The sequence below is a fragment of the Bactrocera latifrons genome, unplaced genomic scaffold (genome assembly GCF_001853355.1).
Source record: "Bactrocera latifrons isolate USDA-ARS-PBARC rearing strain unplaced genomic scaffold, ASM185335v1 scaffold_33, whole genome shotgun sequence".
NCBI classification, from domain to species: domain Eukaryota; kingdom Metazoa; phylum Arthropoda; class Insecta; order Diptera; family Tephritidae; genus Bactrocera; species Bactrocera latifrons.
Window position 1 is genome coordinate 1,202,211 of NW_017536963.1, and position 21,741 is coordinate 1,223,951.

General features: G+C 36.7%; 1 protein-coding gene across 4 annotated transcripts in view; it reads right to left on the reverse strand.

Annotated features, from left to right (window-relative positions):
* Window positions 1–371: 371 nt before the first annotated feature.
* Window positions 372–21,741, reverse strand: part of LOC108971213 (oxysterol-binding protein-related protein 9) — a 36,690-nt gene continuing 15,320 nt past the window's right edge. For 2 of the 4 annotated variants that reach the window (XM_018937107.1, XM_018937106.1), the window contains exons 7-17: window positions 19,227–19,484; window positions 16,680–16,800; window positions 5,666–6,127; window positions 5,448–5,599; window positions 4,969–5,070; window positions 4,724–4,898; window positions 4,520–4,655; window positions 4,363–4,449; window positions 3,592–3,713; window positions 3,371–3,476; window positions 372–1,160 (exon numbers count right to left, since the gene is read on the reverse strand). In XM_018937107.1, the coding sequence (XP_018792652.1) occupies window positions 1,074–1,160; window positions 3,371–3,476; window positions 3,592–3,713; window positions 4,363–4,449; window positions 4,520–4,655; window positions 4,724–4,898; window positions 4,969–5,070; window positions 5,448–5,599; window positions 5,666–6,127; window positions 16,680–16,800; window positions 19,227–19,484 (1,808 nt within the window). In that variant the 3' untranslated portion in view covers window positions 372–1,073. Of the gene's footprint in view, window positions 1,161–3,370; window positions 3,477–3,591; window positions 3,714–4,362; window positions 4,450–4,519; window positions 4,656–4,723; window positions 4,899–4,968; window positions 5,071–5,447; window positions 5,600–5,665; window positions 6,128–8,246; window positions 9,137–16,679; window positions 16,801–19,226; window positions 19,485–21,741 lie in introns of those variants that run through there. The other 2 variants (XM_018937108.1, XM_018937109.1) reach the window with 2 other exon arrangements.

Below are 21,741 nucleotides of genomic sequence, written 5' to 3' on the forward strand. Positions count from 1 at the left end.
GCTAGCAGCGATATGAACGCAAGCAAGTTGCGCTTGCGCACATTGTTCTTATTGTTAGTTTTGTTTAATTTATATTTTTTATAATTTTTATTTTTATTTTTATTTTTATTCAATTTTCACTTGCTTCGTTACACTTTTACTAAATATATGCATGTATGTATGTATTTATATGTACGTTTGCTTGTATTATTGCATTGGAGATTTTTGTTGTTGTTGCTTTTGTGTATTTTAGTTAATTTTTACAATTTCACTTAAAACGCCTTACGAGTGCTATATTAAATTGTGGTTGGTTATCAGTTTGTTGGTTTCTTCAATAAAGTAAATTGTAAATTTTATTTGCATTTAACCTATTTTAATACGATTTTTTTATATGTTCCGGCAACATTGGCTTAACAGCTACAGGTTCGCATATCTTTGTTTGTATGTATGCATGTAATGTATATATATCAACGGCGCGCATCCGTAACTCTTTCGACCGTCACACAACCATTTCGCATTTCGCACACGCTCGCCACACCACATGCGTGCCCATACAGACATAACGATGCGTATCTACGTATTGCACCTAGGCGGCAATATAATGCTGTCCAAAAGTAGTCCGGGGGGATGCAGGAATATTGTACCTCACAGCATTGTCTATTTCGTTTACATCATTTCTATTTCTAATTGCATTTTACATCCGTCTTCGTTGTCCTTTGCGTCGTGTGTCTGCGTTAGTAACTACGAACATTTCTGAAATGTAGCACATGACTGCATCTTAAATTATAGTAGTGTACTGGGGTGTGAGCTTCCTATGTGCACTCCACTCTACTCCTCTGCCCTTGGCGTCTTCGTCATCGTCAGCTCTTTACGTCGGCACGTTCTTTGATATGAATGCTTGTTTGTATGTATGCTACAGCTTAAAAATCGCTTTTCACACACACATCAGCTGCTTTCGCATACATTTACACCATTTTACTAGTTTATTTGTAATCTTTTTAGTCTTGCTCTTGTTCTTCTTCCAATTTATCTTCACTTGTCGTCGGAGTTTCGGTCTCGGTGCCTGGTGGTGTTTGATTGCCGTGACATCTTTATTATCTTTTGCTCTCCTTCTCTTGCTGATAAACGCGCTGGCTAAGTGGCTTAGCGTAGATCCAGTTATCGCCAACGGGCCGGAAATACTGTAAAACGGGGTAGAAGAGGAAAATGGAAATCGAATTATGTTTTATTTTGGTTTTAAGAATTGTTGGAGTTCATGCGAAAACTTGATTTGATGCAAATGATGATGTGTAGTAAGGAAATCCAAACGCATAAAAATTTACAATTTAATTTTTTATAATTTTCTTAAATTATTTTATAACCTAATTTTTTTTAGTGATTATTAGAATTATTTAAATTGTTTATTTTCAGATTTGTTCAATTAATTTTTACAAAGGATGAGAGGGAAAGAGTGAGATATATGATTTTCTGGGGTTCAGAGTCTAGCTAAACTAACGAAAAGTTGATAAATCCAATTATTTAACCAACTTTGCACCTTATGGAGAAGACAGTTATCATGTATGTATATAGGTATACATAAATAATGGTGCTGTAGGAGTTAGGTGTCTATGAAAATACTACATGCAGACAGCGTGTTGCGAGCTTAAAGAAACTACTTGAACTGCGATTGATGTTTTCAAATACACCAGGGTTCTATAAAATCCTATTTTATTATTATGCACCAGAGCAAGTGAAGCAATAGCTCTTAGCTAAATAACCAAATTTCGAAGGGTGAATTATTTTTAGAATAAGTTTTCAAAATTTAAATTTTTATTGTTGTGTAATTTAATTAAAATTTTCATGGATATTCTTGAAAATTGTGCTGGAGAGACCTTATTTGGGCTTCATTCCACGCTAACGATTATAGATCATTCTATTATAGATCAGGTTCTTTGTTAGTATCGTCTTCTATTGAAAATTATAGAAAACGAACGTGTTTTATTAGACAAAAAATAGATGTAAGGTATGTGGGTTTTGTTAGACTAAATGGTTAGTCGGGAAGGATCTCTCCAAGCAGTTCGATATCAAAGGAGGTCCCAGAGAAGGCGACTCCCTATCGTGCGACTTCTTTAAACTACTACTGGAGAAAATAATTCAAGCTACAGAATTCAATAGAGAAGGTACAATTTTCTACAAGAGTGTACAACTGCTGGCGTACACCGATGACATCGATGTCATTGGCCACAACAACCGCGACCTTAGTTCTACCTTCTTTATCCAGACGGCGGCGGCCTCAAAGCGAGGCAAATGAATCTGGTAGTGAACGAGGGCAAGACGAAATATCTCCAATCATCACAGAAAAAGGCATCGCACTCGCGACTTGTCTTCCACGTCAGTGTTGACAGACATAACTTCGAAGTCGTAGATTATTTCCTTTATCTTGGAACCAGCATGAACATCGTCAGCTTCGAAATCCAAAGCAAAATAACTCCTGTCAACAGGAGCTACTTCGGACTGAGAAGACAATAGAGAAGTAAAAATTTCTCTTTCGACGAACAAAGACCAAATTCTACAAGTCATTCATCATCCCATTTTGCTAGGGTACTATCCTCAAGGCTGTAATAACCGGAATGGAACTAGGTTTTAATAGGGAGCAAGTACTCAGCAAGTTTTTGAGATAACGGTATACAATTTTGAAAAGGTCATTTACTCTTTAAGAAGCTGCTTATTTGTCGGAGCTTTCGATATTGGAGCTCTATTGAATATATGTAAGTAGCTGCCATACAAATTGGCCATCAAAATCAATTCCATTTATGGACATAGATTGTGGTCCAAAGTCACGATATACCAGCAGTCTCCGATAACATTCTTCAAATCGGACAACTGTAGCATATAGCTGCCTGATGTAGATAGAAGGCAGGATATAACTTTAATGCTATAGAAAATGAGCATGTGAAGGGATATTTTGTCCGGCATAAATAAAGGTGTTTCCAGCTTTTCATTGAAAAATTTTTCAGGATATAATAATTTCAAATTTATCACTAGCTATCAGACAATATAACCGTTATAAAGGTAATTAGACCAACGAAACTTTAACAGATCGGTTTTAAATCTATTTGTCTTTTATACATTTACAACAACAGCAAAATAAATATGCTGCTGCTTCTCTTCACTGCTTAAAACAAATCTGAAATTTCACTAGCAGTTTCTTAAAGTGTTAACTCTATACCATCAATTATTCTTCAAGATATCTCAAATTATTTAAATTTTTAATTTCAGGAACTATTTTACCTATTTAATTTTTCTTTTCACTTGGAGGTTTAAATGCAAAAGTTTGCAATTTCAAAAATTAAATTTTGGGTTTATTTTTTAAATAATGCCAATCTTATTTATTATATGTGCATGCACTCACCTTGTGTTCCCACTGTGTTTCTGTGTCTTTGCGATTCTTCGCTTCATCACGTTGTATTTGTTCCACGGCACATTTAGCATTTGTGGCCTTTTCGATGTCATTAAATCTATGTGAAGAGAAAGAATTTTTTAGTTGAAAGGTTCCAACAAAAACAAAAAATAATAATAATAATAAAAGCTTGAATTAATATAACAGTAAAATAGTATGAAAATTTGTTTTACTTGAGTCCCGCGGTCACTTCCTTCCAAACGCGTCTGGATTCATATTCTTCTTGTTCAACGATTGGTCGAACTTGTTTCTTAAATATTGGAATACGATTTACGTCTACGAATACTTCAGTTTTCTAGAAAATTAAAAATTAAACATTTTTGCATGTTTAAAATTTAGCATTTTCACAAATTATTGTCTTTACACATAAACTGAACACAACAAATACATACACGTATATGCACAAACATTAGTATGTATATATGTATGTAACTATATATATATACGGTAGAGTTTTTGTTAGTTTGAATTTGAGGTTAGTTTAGGAGAAATTTTCAGTAACAAATAAAATACACACACAAATGTATACAGAACATCAATGCAGTAGAGAGGTAAACAAATAACGATACTTAGTAGTAATTTAATTTTCTAGATAAACAAAGTAAACTGGAATTGTAACTGGCTCAAAATATTTAAGAGAGAAGTACAATAATCGTTTTGGTGTAGTTTTGTTTTGTTTAGAGGTTAGGACGGAGTGAGTTGTTGAGTTGAGTTTAGTTGAGTTAAGAGAGAGAGAGAGAGAGGTTGAACGTTTGTAGGTTACTGTTTGCAAAACATACATACATATATGAAAACTTAGTCATAAACATATAGAGAGAAATTAGGTGTGATTAGGAAATGTTTAGCATTACAAATTTCGGTTAATAAAATTACACAAGCATACTGAAAGGTACAAAAAACTTAAATAAACTGTTAATACACAAACGTCAAAAAGCAAAAATTACATTTTTATCATGCCATTTGGCTTCCATGAGGCCACTCCACTCGCCCGCTATCGAAACAAACGGTTTCTTCTCATTGGGCGCGTAAATCTACAAAGAATGAAAGCAGAGAATACAGTTAGCATAATAATTATATAATTTTTATATATACATATATCACCTCAGCCGTCACTTTGTTGCGCTTGCCGCCATAAAATGGCTTGGTTAAGAACTCAATTGTAGCGTGATAACCGGTTTGCGGGCAACGTATTTCGACGGTGCCACCCAATTCGATCCAAGGGACGGTTAAAATAGATCTAACAAGAAGAAAGGTGCATAAAAATAGGTGCAATGGGTACATTTTCGTATTTCATGGAATGCACACCTGCCGTAGCCATTCGGAAACGTGACAATATATTCCTCACTGTGATCCACCAGCGTTACAATACCTTCACCGATATTGTGTACGCCAATTGAAAGGCCCAGAAATTTCGATTTCGTCCAAACGTGCGCGGAAAATGTAATTTTCTTATTGACATGCTCAGCATAGAAGGCGGAAACTGCAACGAAAAAATTAAAAGTAAATTCTTTCTTTTACAACGCAAGATTTAAATATATTTGAATACGCACTTGGCGGATGATGCGAAACCTGTTCGGCTAAAAACGTCAGCTGATTGCGATGACACCAGGGCACAGGCCCATCTTTGACTACTTGTTCATCGGGTGTTTCGCCTGAAATGGTAAGCATTATTTAGCAAACTGCTCACTAAAATTTTGAAATACAAAGATAGGAGCGATTCAGAAGCAACAGAATGAGAAAGATGTGGTTGTAGTGATAGAATATAATGAATAATCAATTCTTCAATTGAGGAATTTTGTCTAGTTAAACAATTTTTTATTTAGGGTCCGAAACGATTACTCAGACGAAACTGTACTGGGAACGGGCACAGAGTTCGTGGAAACGGTAAACTATTTATTTCGGGCTTCATACATTTCTTTAACCCTGGTCGTGCTTTTTTACTCGATTCGAATAAAAATCATAGCGTGTTTTCCAAACAGGGGCAAAATAGCGAAGGCCGTCCGGGGTTAAATACGATAGTCGTACGTACCTGGCAAATCCCAGTAGCATTGAAACACCTCGCCCAATATGGGATTGTATGGTTTTTTGGCCACCGCACTTTTACGACCAGCGTGATAGGCACTCAAATACCACCGACATGTCTCTACAATGCGTTCGCGTGGCGATTCCATCTCAGCAATTCTGCAAAAAGCCATTAAATAATTATTCACACACACACACACACAACTCATGTTGCTTTGAAAATACCGTAGAAAGAGATCCGGATGTGCAAAGTAATCGGCGTACATTTCCAGCAATGAGCGTCGCTCCAAGATGAAAGTGGGCAGCACGACCTTCGTAAGGTCCATGCCGATCTTCACTTGTGATATGAGATGTGATATCATTGAACCATGCGCTTCCATGCTGATCGTCGAGTCCTCCTCCTCTTCGTAGAGTGCATCATAATCGATGGATCCATCATCATCGCCGTACTTTTGGAATGTTTTCGCGCTACTTAACGGTTGCGTCGTCGACGCTGTAGCGCTTGTCGGCGTACCGGCGGGTAAAGTCTCTGCTACCGTTGTCAATGCTGTTTGATAATCATCCAGACGATCGACAATCGAAGACTTGGCGCTGGCGTCCACTGAGGCGCTACCCTTTTGTGGTTGTGTTTCCGGTGCATTTTCATAGGTTGGCGATGTGGTTTCCACGGAAAAACCACGCGTGGCGCTGTGAAGGTAAATAAAATAGAATTGGCGTTGAAAATTAATTGAAATATTTTATATTCATATTAAAAAATATTTAAAAATTATTATAAATATAATATGTATATTATTTATTAATAAAATAAATATATTTATCACAGTTTTAATTAATTTAATTTTTTACTGCTTCTTAATTACGAATTTTTTATTTTAGTTTAAAAAAGTAAATTTACATTTTTGACGTTATGGAGAGCTCTTGAAATATCTAGATATCTCCAAAAATATATGTCTCTATAAATATTGTTTTAACTTTTGTAATTTCTTCTTATAAAAAAGGTACTAGAATAGTTGTACTCTGCTCTTGCAGAACCCGCAAAGGTGAACTCGTGACTGATGTCCAGAGCATACTGAAATTATGGAGGGAACCCTTCTCCAGCCTGCTGAATGGCTGTGAAAGCATAACACCAGGAGAAGGCGAACGCGATTCCCCAAGCGATGACAATGGAGCAGACGTTCCATTGCAGAACCATGAAGAAGTTCGAGTAGCCATTACCCGTCTGAAGAACAACAAATCGGCGGGGACCGATGGATTGCCGGCCGAGCTATTAAAACACGGATGAAAGCATGCCCGACGATTGGCATTTAAGTGTACTCTGCACAAACCACAAAAAGGGAGACCCCACAATCTGCGCTACGCCAACTACCGTGGGATAAGCCTCCTCAGCATCCCAAATAAGGTTGTATCGAGCATATTGTGTGAAAGATAAAAGACCCGTCAACATAAAAAATGAAATATTTTAATGATTTTTTTTTTAAGACTCATATTTAATAAACATTTTGTAAAATTTTCAACAAAAAAAAAAATTCAAAATAGCAGTCATTCCGACGCCATTTGCGGCAGTCCCTCGGAAAAAAGGTGCATCCGTGTTGTCAGCAAAGCTTCTTTCAAGATCATCTCAAATAAAAATAAAAAATACGTGTTTTAGTAAAGACAATAAACTAGGTATTGGACAAAGTAAAACCAAAAAAACTTGGATTTTTGGCAGATGTTTTTATAAAAAAAATGCAAATTTCGATGAAAATTTCTCGACATTTTTTTAAATTACAGCTTCGCTCAAGACCTTGTAAATGTTATCTTGAAGACCTCTGGAAAATTTCAGCAAGATCGGTTAAGTAGTTCGCGAGAAATCTTGACAACCGACTTTGAAAACATAGTTTTGAGAAAAACGCGTTTAAAGTTTTACCTACTGCACCCTCAGCCTATACCTGACCTCAAGCGTCCACCTTTTCAAGGTTGTATTTCCGAAACTATAAGTCGGATCAACTTGAAAATTTAGGAATTTAGGACAATATTATAGAGATGTTATAGAATTTAATAAGAACAAACAATTTTTTAGATTTTTTGAAACTGTGAAACCCCCCTTAAAAGAGTGTCGTCCAAATGGATGAAAACATTCCAGCTCTGAGAGTATTCCAAGCAGTACTCACGTATCTGAAGGGGGAATCAGAGCAAGGACCACCACTCCTCTGGAAAGACCAGATGGAGAAGAACCTGGCTACTCTTGGAATCTGCAATTTTCGCCACATTGCAAAAAGAAAAAAGCCTTCGTAAGTAGGCTGTAACTGCGTAAGTGGTGTCTGCGCCAGTAAAGAAGAATAATAATTAACATACATAGTATTGGAATTGAACGGGTTTATCAAAAAATTTATAGATTTTTAATGAACTGAACGCAATTCAACGTCTTTGGAGATCTATTCACACCCAACTTTTGCCAAGAAATGATTTTACCAACTATTTTTCACCTATAAAGTCACAAAGCTCATTTTCATTATCAAATTCGTTTACGTTCAAGAAATATATCAAACCGCATATCCTTACTGTGCCACCCTCATGTTATGAAGGCGGCTAAATATTCTGACATAGCCATTAAATATTTATGGAACTGTAAAAAGATGCAACAAAACGCTGATTTGTGCCAACAAAGACATCAAACTACCGTGATAGTAAAGTAAACGAGTGAAGGACGAATATAATAAATATGTACATAAAAACATACGCACACACACACATATGGAATAGATGCAGGAAACTATAAAACATGCATGAATATGGCGTTTGTATGAACTGAAATCCCCGCACGTACCTGAAACTGACACGTCGCACCCATTTCTTGAACATGTCCACTCACTTCAAGACCACCTGTGTATATAGTGCACTAGGAAAACACACACACACACACACACTAGGGCACTAGTAACAGCCTGCCTTGTCAGCTGTGCGTGCAAATATTTGCGGCGTATAAGTCAAGAAGCTTTGGAAGGCTCAGTGACTGATGGCCCGACTGGCTGCCGGGCTAACTGGCTGTCGGCGCGTATGACTGCTGCTGGATTGCCTTAAGTATCGCGTAAGTGTGTGTGGCGTGTTTGCGTTACGCGTAAATCTGTCGTAAACAGTATTTTGTGTGCGTGTGTGTGCGTGTCACGCATGCAAGTCCTCGTCTCGGCTGCTGTGCGCTTAACTCCGTGACTGTGCGGCGAGCAGTCACATTTGCGAGTAATATACCGTTATGTGTGTGCGAGCGTGTTGTGATTTTTTGTTGTTTTCTCGCGTTAAATATTGAGTCCCGCTATGGCGAATCTATGTCGACCGGCTATTCATGCACGACCCAATGCCATTAAATGCCAGCAATAATGTCTTGCATAATTCTAGGCGCTTGAACGTTTGCGCTCAATTTAATTTATTGCATACTCAAATCGACTCGAAAATGCTGAGCACAATGAAATATTCAATACACGGCACAAACAAACAAGCAAATCTCTATGGCATTAGTACACAATGGCGAGCGCCAGGCGGACGGCAACAATCGGCAACGTCATCTGCCATCGAGATGCGTCATATCCACTTGAAAACATGCCAAATTTCAACGAAAATTTTCGACGGTTTTATCGAATTTTGTGTTTTTGTTGCGCTTTACAAGCGAATTTAGCACAAAACCTTTCCTTTGTCTTCACATTAACTTTGACGACCCGCTTCAGCAGTTTAACGGTAAAACTAATACAATGGTTTTACAAGTTAGATTTATTTGTAAATTTTGTGTGGCAAAATAATTTATGTCGATTCTTTGAAAGCAATAAAATTTGCGGTTTTTCGTTGTTTTATTTGTTTTTTAAAGTAAATATAGTCGATACTTGAGCAAAGCCGAGGCACTACTGGCTGTCGTGAAAATAGTTACCGCACAGTTGGGTTGTGTAGGATGTGAGTGTGCAGGGCGCATGTAACATTTTAGAGTACACTTCAGTTAACAGGCATGCTTTTAGGTGCCGCCGGCAGTCAAGTGTAAAAGAGAACGGCATTTTACATATATATGATTCATGAGAGCGAGAGAGCGAGAGAGAGAGAGAGAGAGAGAGAGAAGAAAGAGTAAAGAGCAAATGTGTGGAATGATGAAGAGGAACTTGTTAATGTTGCGGCGTTAAATCTGAGGGAATTTAAGTATTGAATTTTGTAATAACCGCACATAAGATGAAATCCAATAAACTCTCCAAAAGCAATGTGTATGTAGTGAAATTTTTTATTTAGTACATTCTCCTGCATTTTAAATAAATAGTTCATAAACACGGGAATCAGCATACAAATGTCTTTCGAGTGGTCTACAAATACGGTCGAGATATCGTTGAAGACATGCCACCTTCTGGACGACCATCGACCTTTTCAACTGATGAAAATTAAAAAAAAAAAAAGTGAAGAATATGATGCTTGAAAGTCGTCATGCAAGTGCTAGAGGGATGGCAATCACGTTCGATATCTCTCACGAGTCCGTTAGAAAGATTTAGGTGGATACTTTGGGCATAAAACATGTTCTTGCTCGACTCGTCCCGATAAAGCTGACATTTTTCAAAAGAGAAATTTCGTGCGAAGTCCGATCCCACATTCATGAAGAACGTTACACTTGTCGATGAGACATGGGTTTATGAGTTCGACCCGTAAACAAGTCGAAAAATCAGCGGAATGAAGGGGAAAAACGAGATAAAATCAAAAAAATCACGCTAAAGCGGCACAAAAATCATGGCGATGGTCATTTTTCCGATATTCTTGGTTTGGTGCATCATGATTTTGTTCCGGAGGAACAGACGGTCATTTGACGAAATTGTGGAAGAACAATTGATGGATTTTACGCGATGATACGTGGGACGGTGCATCGAGCCACGACGGTGACCGAATTTAAAGTCAAAAACGAATACCACTGATCAATCACCGTATTCACCAGTGATTTTTGCTTGTTCCTCAAATTGAAATTGCCGTTCCGTGGAACCCGTTTTCAGTCGATCGAAGAGATAAAACAAAATTCGCTGAAGGAGCTTAAAACCATCCCAAAAAGAGCTTATGAAGAGTGAGTGAAGACTGGAAAAATCATTGGCAAAAGTTTTTTTTATATCTGGTGGGGATTAATTTGAAGGCTATAAAATAAATATTGATGAAAAATTAAATATTTTGCGTTTTATTTTCATTTTCCGGGTACTTTTTTTTTCAAAATGTATACTATTAACTGAATTTTTGGATACATAAGGAATAATTATTGCTTCTTATTGGCAGACAGATGACTTGGTAAAAACCAGTCTCTATTGAAAGGCATGTCATGAAATCGAAGTCATCGAGAAGTATGGGTATTGTACGTTCTTTTCGCATTTATGGAAGTAGAACGAAGAAGAGGGGGTGTCGCCTGTCATATAAAAATGATGTCGAGCAAATGGTCGATTGTAGACAACTTACGACACAAAGAAATGAGTAGCATTAGGACAAACTAAGTTTTGTAAGTTCTTTTAGCTTCGAGAAATGGCAAATCAAGGGATCAACTGTCTACTGTCACTAGTTACGGTTTGTGTGAAATGTTTCTAAATTTTAAATAGGTTTAACTAATTACACCAACAGCGCTACAACATTTCAAGCCGTTACGTTCATCTATCCACTCTTGATGAGTTTATTCAAGTCAAAAGTTGTAAAAAGCAATCGTTCGAAAATGTTTGCATTTTCAATCTATTTTTTTGCCGAAATGAATATTTTAAGTTACTGTGAACAACACCAAAAGCCGTCGTAGTCTCTCTCTGTTTAGATTTAAATCCGATAAACCAATACTGGAAGAATCTAACTGTAACTAACTTTCCTTTTGATGAGATATCTTCACGAAATTTGGCATGAATTATTTTCCAAGGCAACGCTGCGATATCTGAAGAAATTTTCCAGGTAGGATACTAAAACATATAGCTGTCATACAATTTGGCCGATCAAAATAAAGTTCTGGTATGAAAACTTCTTTATTTATGAAGGGTGTTCTCGCTTCGATACAGCCGATGTTAACGTTTTCTCTTGTTTCGACTTTCGACTTTTCGCTGCATCTAAGTGGTCGGAACGAATTTTAGACTGAATGATTTGAATGAGCTTTAGAAAAAGAGCTTGATCCTCTTTGATGTATTTTGCGAAGATTATATTCATAAAACTAAGTCCTTTTAAAAGAAAGCCCTAATATATATCTATCAATAATGCAAAGCTATTAATCGATTTTACCTTTCTATGCAGTAATTAGTAAATATTACAACAACAAAAAGCAAAATAATTGAATAATTCAAAATCCTCTCACAAAAACCCATCATCAGTTTGAATGCGCTTCAAACCATAATTTCAAATAGCGTCAAGACGAATATTAAAGTTGGTTGGAGAAGCTTTCAAACATTTGTTTTTTTATAAAATAAATCAAGGGGTTTCAATAAGAGCGCTACAAAAGTTTTCTTACAAAAAAAAAAAAACCCCCGGTTTGGGATATCAATGAAATTATTTATTCCTGTGAAAGTACATTCAATGCCATTATGTATGGAACTCGATTTCTTGCATGGCCACCACGGGCAAGCTTGCAGAAATCCAGGCGCTGAACCCAATTTTCGAAAATTTTCAAGCATAAATCGGCCGATACTGCTGCAATTTCACGTTCGATATTCGTACGAATTCATCAATAACTTGTTGGGCATAGACCATAGATTTGAACCCACAGGAAATAGTCTCATCGTGCCGCATCGCTGAAGATAACTTTTCGAAGAAAATCTGGATCATTTTTAAATTGTTGCTCCGCCCGATTCACGAACATACGACTATTCTGGTGGAGCGGCTTCAGTTCGTGCTTTAATTTGATCTTGTAAATATGTAGGCCAAGATCTTTTAGCAAAATTCGTCACATCGACGTCGAACGCTTAAGACCGACGTTGCGCAGACTGATTTGGCTCTTCCTCATTTGCTGCGCTAATGGCAGCAATATGCTTGAAAATGCGGGCACTTCTTTGTCTGACTGGCGGGGGAACATTTTATACTGTGCTTGGTGATTGAAATTTTTCTGCTAGACGCACAACTGACTCTCTGACAGGATGATTATGACGACCATAAATTGGACATAGCGCTCTTAAAGTTGAGGCCACTGATTCGGAATTGCTGTAGTAAATACTAATAATAATTTCTACTCGCTGTTGGGTCGAATTTCTTTCCACGATGAAATGGCAAACACTACTGAAGGGAAAAATCAAAATAGCGGAAAAAATATGGCACCGTTTGCTGTCCCTAGCGGTCTACTTTTGTAGTGCCCTATTGAAAAACCCTATATATGCCTAGCTACTTCAGAATTATCCTCTTAAGTATGCAGGTCTAAGAAAAGTAAACACTTTCAGCTCGTGATAGCAATTTAAACCGTTAAAGCGCATGTCACCAGAAAGGATGCGACGCTTAGCGAAGCAAAACGCTGAGAGAGAACTCATTTTGTGCTCTCTACTACTTACTGTCACACACACACGCACGCATATAAAGAAAGCTGTATGTGTGGAAGAAAGAGTTAAAATATAAACACAACAAAACACGAAATTTTACACAAAAACAACGCGAATACGAGCAGAAAAGAGAGAAAGCAAAAATAAAAATTAGAAAAAATTTAGTTTTGTTGTTTTTTGTGGCAAGTATTTTGACATTTACACACCCACAAAAGCTAAAGATACTGAAGATGGCGCGACACTTTGGCTATATAATTGAGATATGGATATAAACGCGCATACATACATATGTACATACATAGATGTAGTTAAAGACGCCTCAAGTGCTTAATAACGAGTAACGGAGCAACGCATGTGGTTGCTTACTACATATGCTTGTGGCCACTTTGGTGTGCGCTAATTGTGCACTTGACGCTGCCAACGCTCCAACAGCTGGCTTACGCCGCCCAGCTGATTAACAAGCGCGTAGGTCTGCGCTTAAAACGCGCTATTTTAGCTATACCACGCTGCGGATATTATAAGCGTGCCATTACGACTTCCGCTCGAGCACTTTTGGTGCGACTTTTTGGTTGGCTGAGCGCGACCTTGAACTTGCGTCGAGCCAACAGAGTTAAAGTGAATGCCGCGGCTAGGCGGTTGACATAACGGTATTGTCGCTGCGCCTGCATTATGACAAGCAATCAATTAAACCATAAATCAAGTGGATTTTCAATGTCAACGAATTTGCCACACACACACACACACATGCACACATATGCACCTATTTAAATATATATTATACATATAGTATAGTGTTCAGTATTAAATCGGAATTCATTAATTCATTTTTTGTATTTGTTTGCACTTATCTTTTGATCAATTTTCATTTCACACTTACACGCCACTTTCGTCGTCTACTGGAGCCGCCGATTTGCGCTCAACATTACGTAAACTCATGCGAATCACAATATTTTGACGTGAAATTCACATTCAATTTTTTATTCAAAATTATATTTTCTTTGTTGTTGTTGTGGTTGTCTTTCGCATGGTTTTTAGGGCCGAAATATGCAAGACAATCCGCTGCAAAGCTGCGAGACAACTGCGTTGCACTGAAATTGTACATTCTTCTATTGTGTGCGCGCATTCATCAGCATATCTTTTATGGGCAGCCGACAGTCGTTCAGTTATTCCACTCGAGAGTGCGGTTAATTATAGATGCTGCTTACAAACAGCAGGCGAAAATACGAAATTATGAATGATACTATAGATGACTATAGACTCAACTCATGCAATGTGAGTGTGTGTGTGTTTGTTGTTGTCATCGTTTCATTGTAGCAGAAAACGTAATAAAGAACATTAGAAAAACAAACAAGAATCACAACAACAGCAAACAAGAATGATGACAACAGCAAACAAACAACAATAAAACCGAACAAAAAAGTAAACAGAAAAATCATTCCAAATCGCTGCATTTCGATATAAAATTTCAATTACAAGTGTATCGATTTCATTGGGCATGTCCTTGCAGGTATAAACTAGAAAAAACAACAATAAATGCAAAAATTACAAATATAAAGAATAAAACATAGACAAGTCAGTCAACGTTTGCAATTGCTAGGAGGGAAATAGAAAATTTGAACATGAAGGTGAGCAGATTTGAAGAGACCGCAGTAGGCGAAAGGGTTACTGTCGCTCAGTGGGTGGTGAGACGACTGTGGGTTGCGGAAAATTTCGGTATTACAGATGAAGCGCTCTTTCCAACAGTGCTGCTCACTTCACCAAGCAATGTCAAGATTATGTATATATTTTTGCAATAAAAAAGCTGCTCATAGAAATCCAGCAGCGGTTGAGAGGTGGCTTTAAAATGATAAATTGTTTCATTGAGAGTAAAGCACAAAATTAAGCAAAAAAGTAGTAAAGAAACTTGCATGAAAGTAAAAAATTATTTTAAAAAAATTGGAAAAGGTGAACTTCCTTAACAATAATACAAAAGATGCCTTACAAGAATTTGATCTTGATAAATCAATTTATATGGCAACTTATGCTATAGTGGTCCGATCTAAAATTTTTTTGTTTTTCAAAAATTGTAGGGATGCATTAGATAATAGTCTATATGGAAAACCGTGAAGTTATCTTGTTAATAAAAAAGTTTTCCATATAAGAACTTGATTTTGATGAGTCAGTTTGTATGGCAGCTAGTATATGCTATAGTGCTCCGATGTGAACAATTCCTTCGGATATTATAAGGTTACCTTGGCCAATAATCTTTATCAAATTTCATGAAGATATCTCTACAAATATACAGATTTTCTATACAAGAATATAATTTTGATCATTCATTTTCTATGGCAGCTACATATATGATATAGTGGTCCGATCTGAATTATTTCTTAAGAGATTATAGCGTTGTCGTGAGCAACAATAAAAACCAAATTTCGTGGAGATATCTCGTTAAATAAAAAAGTTTTCCATAAAAGAACTTCCTTTTGATGGGTCACTTTGTATGACAGCTATATGCTATAGTGCTCTGATGTGAACAATTCCTTCGGATATTATAAGGTTACCTTGGCCAATAATCCATACTAAATTTCATGAAGATATCTCTACAAATAGACAGATTTTCTATAGAAGAATATAATTTTGATCATTCATTTTCTGTGGTAGCTATATGATATAGTGGTCCGATCTGAATAATTTCTTAAGAGCTTATAGCGTTGTCGTGAGCAACAATAAAAACCAAATTTCGTGAAGATATCTCGTTAAATAAAAAAGTTTTCCATAAAAGAACTTCCTTTTGATGGGTCACTTTGTATGGCAGCTATATGCTATAGTGCTCTGATGTGAGCAATTATTTCGGATATTATAAGGTTACCTTGACCAATAATCTATGCCAAATTTCATGAAGATATCTCTACAAATAGACAGATTTTCTATACAAGAATATAATTTTGATCATTCATTTATTATGGTAGCTATATAATATAGTGGTCTGATCTGAATAATTTATTCAGAGATTATAGCGTTGTCGTGAGCAATAATAAAAACCGAATTTCGAGAAGATAACTTGTCATAAGAAAAAGTTTCCATGCAAGCATTTGATTCCGATCGTTCAGTTTGTATGACAATTATAGGTTATAGTGATCCAATATCGGCAGTACGCACAAATGAACAGCTTCTTGATGAGAAAAACACGTGTGCAAATTTTCATATTAATATCTCAAAAACTGGACTAAACCGGCTCCGCTTGTCACGCTGAGCATTTATTTAAAAAGTCTACAACGTTTCCGTCTGGGCGTGCAAATATCGTGACAAACTTAATATACCCTGCCCAGGGTATTGTAATGAAAATTTCAGATATATGTATATATTCAATGAAATTATATTAGTTTTAGTTTGCGCCTACCGGTATGCAACAAATTTTTTCTTAAGCAATAAACGTAAATATTTCCACTATACCATACACTTTTTGAGCAGAACTTTGCAAGAGAGAAGGCAAGATAAGTGTTTTTAAGAAGTGCCGTCAATTTTGGGGAAATGGTTTCTTCTTCAAACCTATTTCTGGTGTCAAATTCCAGAGAGTATACTACCCTAAGAATAGCTTATTAAAATTTTCACAGCTTGCGCACCAAATTATAGTGTTATTAATTCGCTCCTAAAACTGCTAAACAAATTTGTATTATCATGAGTTATATTATGTGATTACTAAGTACCGTTACCGTGATTATTAAATTACCGTTTGGCATGTATGCCCAATTACAACTTATTTACTAATATTTTAAGCTTTTTGTACTTACTAGCTCGGCGAATTTCCCATACTGGTGAATGGATCATCGTTTGCATCATAGAAATCTTCCTCATCTTCGCTGCTGGAATACGAGGTCTCAGGCACATCTACAGCGAGTGGAGCGGTTGTTGCTGCATGAATTGAGAGGAGTTACAAATTAGTTTCAATTGATTTCGAAATTACTAAATGAGTAAAGTAAGTGAGAAAAATTGTAAATTAGTTGACAAACACAACAATTAAAGCGAAAACAAAATGGATTAATGAGCGCAGAATTAAAAAAAAAAAATAAAGAAATTTGGATAAAATAATAACAATCGAAACTATAACACCCATCACAAATACAAAGTATTCCATACGAGATCATTTCATAGTAATTTGATCTGGACAATTCGTTTGGTTATTGTAGCGGAGTCTTGCAAAAAATCTATGCCAAATTTCGTGAAGATATATTGACAAAAAAAAAAAAATCCATACAAGGACTTAGTTTTTATAGAACAGTTTGTATCGCAGTTATATGCTATAGTGGTCCAATTTGAACAATTTCTTAGCATATTGTACCGTTGCTTCAGAAAATAACACGTACAAAATTTTATGAAAATATCTCGTAAAATGAAAAAGTTTTCCATATAAGACCTTGAATTTAGTCGATCAGTTTGTATTACAGCTATATTCTGTAGTGTTCCTATCTAAACAATAATATAAAATTGCAGAGATTATACCTTTGTTTTATATAATAATGCTTGCCAAATTAGGTGAAGTTATCTTGTAAAAGAAAAAAGTTTTCCATACAAGAACTTGATTTTTGATGATAATTTTGTATGGCAGCTCTATGACATAGTGATCCGACATCGGCGGTTCCCACAAATGAGCAGCTGCTTAGAGAGAAAAGCACATGTGCAAAATGTCAGATTGATAGCTCAAAAGCTAAGGGATTAGCTCATGTATGTACAGAAAAACAGACGCTGATCATTATATATTTATATTATACATACATATTATATAAGGTGCGTTCCAAAGTAAAGAGGCGCTCTCTGAATCTTTAACGATGGTCCAGTTTCATGACATTTTATCGACTGGAAGTGAAATTATTGCGTTTTAAGTGTCAGCAAGTTTGTGTTGTCGGTGCGAAAATGAGCTTCGAACAAAGAGTTGGTAAAACTTTTACCAAAACGTTTCAATTGATGAAACAAGTTTATGGCGATGATTGCCTATCCTGTAGCAGAGTGCACGAGTGGTTTAAACGTTTTCAAAGTGGTCGTGAGAACATACATAAACGACGATCAACATGTGGTCCAATGAAAATCCGTGATCACCGGAAATTCCATCGATTTCGATCATTGAAATTCATGGTAATGGAATTGGACATCTCCAAAACGTCGACTTATCGCGTTTGATGCTCCGTATTCGACGTCTTCAACCTGAATATCGCGAAGATGAAGTTGGCGTTTGTTGCAAGATAATGCGCCGTCTCATCGATCGACGCTTGTGACCGATTATTTGACCAAAAATCACATTTTAACCATTAACCAATCCACGTATTCACCTGATATGACACCGTGCGACTTTTTCCTTTTCCGAAAAAAGCATTTGCCCATGAAAGGAAAGCGTTATGCAGACGTAAAGACCATTGAAAAGGCCTAATGGCAGCCATACCGGCCAACGAGCTAAAACTCGTTCGACACGCTTTTGGACCTTGAAAAAAGTTGTACTGAAGCAGAAGGAGACTGTTTTGAATAAAATACATTGATTTTGCCAAAAAAACCATTTGTTCTGTTTTTTTTAAGTGCTGTTGACTTTGGAACGCAACTTGTATACATATATATATATATATATTTTTTTTTGGTTCTCCGACGTTTTCTTCTGGGTGTTACAGACTAAACCCTGTTCAAAGTATAAAATATACAAGTGCAAAAATAAAAAAAGTAAATAAATCAATAAAAAAGTTATTAGGGCCAAGAGCGCGGCGGAGGATGTAACATTATTATTACTTGTAAATAGGAAGAGGTAATTAAGACAATTAATTTTAAGAGATCTTTAATGGCGTGTTGTTCAAATGTAATTAAGTATGTATGTATGTATGTATATTGATTTTTGTGCATGTACGTTTTTTTTATGTGAGTATGCCAAATGTTGGCGGCAGTCAACAACGTTTAAGAGAACCCTTTTTCAAAAGTGCCAGAAAACGCTATGAATTGCCCCAAAACCTTTGTGATAAACACACAACGAATCGACAAAGCAAAATATGAAATATTTATTTTGGAATATTTTAATTATTTTTCTCCTCCTCAAATGAAGCAAATGAAACGTTTCAGCGGCGGCTTGTACATAAGTGCTAAATTATGAATTTATTTCAAAGAAGAGAATCAAGGCATGCCTAGAGAGATATTGTGCAAAAGTTGTAAACAAAGTGCCCGCACACGCACACACACACACACACGCACACGCACATACCCAACTACCATATATACACGCAGGTAATTACAAATTATTTATTACAACAACACACATAGAAATTTTGGACTTGAGGAGAGCTGTTGTGGATACTACACCTACTTACCACCAAACGCAGCGGTGGCAATATCGGCCGCAGTGCCGTACGCAATGCCATCGGCGATTATGTCAACGATATCGATGCTGGTGGCGATGGGGCCAGACATGCCGACGTTTTTATTGTTGTATTGATGTGAGTATTGATAGCGGAAGCGTAATTGTTGGTATTGTTGTTCCGCCAGTTGTTGTTGTTTATATTGGCTGCATTGTTGTTCAAGTTCATGCACATCGGCGGCAGCACGTGGCAGTGTTTGCGGCAATAAGCCTAATTAAACGCGATTTCATTAAATGCAAATAATCTACACAACCACCACAGTTACAGTTACAATTACTACAATATACATATACATACATAGGTATGGAAATACGCACACAACACCTAAACTAAGTCTAATCATGCTGAAAAACGTCATACAAAGCTAGCGCAGCGGGGAGCGGCGGGGAATTAACGTGCAAATGCAGGAAAAAAAAAAAAACGGAAAAAACTGACGGCTTGTGGAGCACTTAATTTATTTACTTGTGTTATGTGAGTGTGTGTGTTCATGAGTGCTGCTAGTGCAAGTCAATGGTTTTTGATGGCGAAAGGTCACTCATTTAGTTGCTTAATAGCAGCGCTAAGCTGCTAAATGCGGAAAATATATTTGTGTACACATACAACCCTACATACTGTACAGAAAGACTATTAAAAAAAAAATAATAATTTGGTGAAAGGCTATTGGAATCCATGAAATTCAATAAGAAAAATATGTTTACTTGTTGCGTGGTTTTTGTTTTTGTTCTACGAGTTGCGTAATTAACGCTCAAAGCCTGCCGTAATTACATCAGTAAATGTTTTTAGTATCTAAAAGCCACTAAAAGAATTGCGATTTCGAATTCGGGTCACGGTAAAACTCAGAAAACAGCTAACAAGCCACCGGGTGTTATCAAGCCTCTGATCGTATTTATGGCATGAACAAAAAAAAAAAAAATATTAACTTCGGTTGAACCGAAGCTATAATATCCTTCGGCGGTGCATTTAGTGTAGCATAGGTTAGGCTAGGTTGAACCAGTTTTGGTCCTTTGCGATACCAGTTGGAGTTCAGTTACAGGTGCATGAGGTATTGTCATTCTTTGGAATGCTTGGCCTTGACGCGAATTTCAACAGACTCTGTGGCCTCACTATCGATACCTCTTCCAGTGTATCATACTGTGGGGACAACAGATGCTTACCACGTAGTCCTCTCAATGCGGGACAAGTGCACGAGAGATGCTCCATTGTTTCTCTGTGCTTTGATCTAGACATTTTCTGCAGTCTTCGCGATCTGTCAGCCTCATTCTGCGGGCGTGTGACGCCATCATGCTCCTACAGTCTCTTCTATTGAGTACCAATAGAAACTTTGTGTATCTTTGTGTACGATCTACTTTTGCAGTTTTGTACTCTGATAGCAAATTCCATTGGGATTTGATTTTCTGTCCATATATCTGTCGTATAGACAATGCATGGGTTTCCCAATGTTGATCACCTTTTTAGGTGCTGGCCGTACACCATTCTTGGCAATTCCTACTATTTCATTGCCCTCGATGACTTCTGGCACCCAGTAGAAGTGAAAGTTCTTGCACTTACCATTGCTGCCCTGCTTCCCAAGACACTTTACTGCCTTGATTGCTGTTTGGCTGCCTACGTAGATGTTGACTCTGGAATTGCCTGTAGGTGCATTAGAGGCCAGCTCCGTAGCTTTCGAAATAGCAAAGGCCGCAGCTTGAAATATACTACAGTGGTCCGGAAACTTAAAAGGCTGTCTTATGCCTAATAATCGCACCAACTGCATCGTCCATTATTGAGATATATAGACAGATAGTTTACGCCAGTCAAATTTTCCTATGTTTAATTTGAACCTTCTTTCCCAGTTGAAAAGTTTGCCCAACTGTCATTACGCACCACGTTCTTCAGCTTGATCAATCTGTTTGTATGGCAATTGCATTCTATAGTGGTGAGATATTGGCAGCTTCGATAAATTGTAGAGCGATATCGTATATATAGACGGATAGACATACCTAAAACTACTTAGCTTGTCATGCTGATCATTTATATATGTATGTATGTTTACTGTATAAAGTCTCTCCCGTTTCGTTCCGGATGTTATATAATTCAAGACAAGCTTAACAGGGTATTCAGGTATAAGCTCCTTCAGAGAAGCTCAAAAGCTTTTATAATAAGTGGTCAAAGATGGAAGGAATGAAAGAACTGGCATAGGTTTTCAACTACAAAAAAAAAAAAAAAAAAAAAAATTAACTCACTTTATGGTTTCTGACTCTAATAAATATCTCGAACTTAGTTTTTCGAATTAAACTTTTCGAAATTAGTAAGGGTTAAGAATGTAAATTAATTCGGCACCGAAAAATAGTCCTGAGTTACTCAGGCAATGAATAACCTTCTAGCAAATTTGTGATCAGTGAAATCTGTTTATTAAAACCACTAATCGTTCGAATGCATGCACAAGTCCGTTATTTGACGTATTTTTTGATTTGACATACTTTAAAAG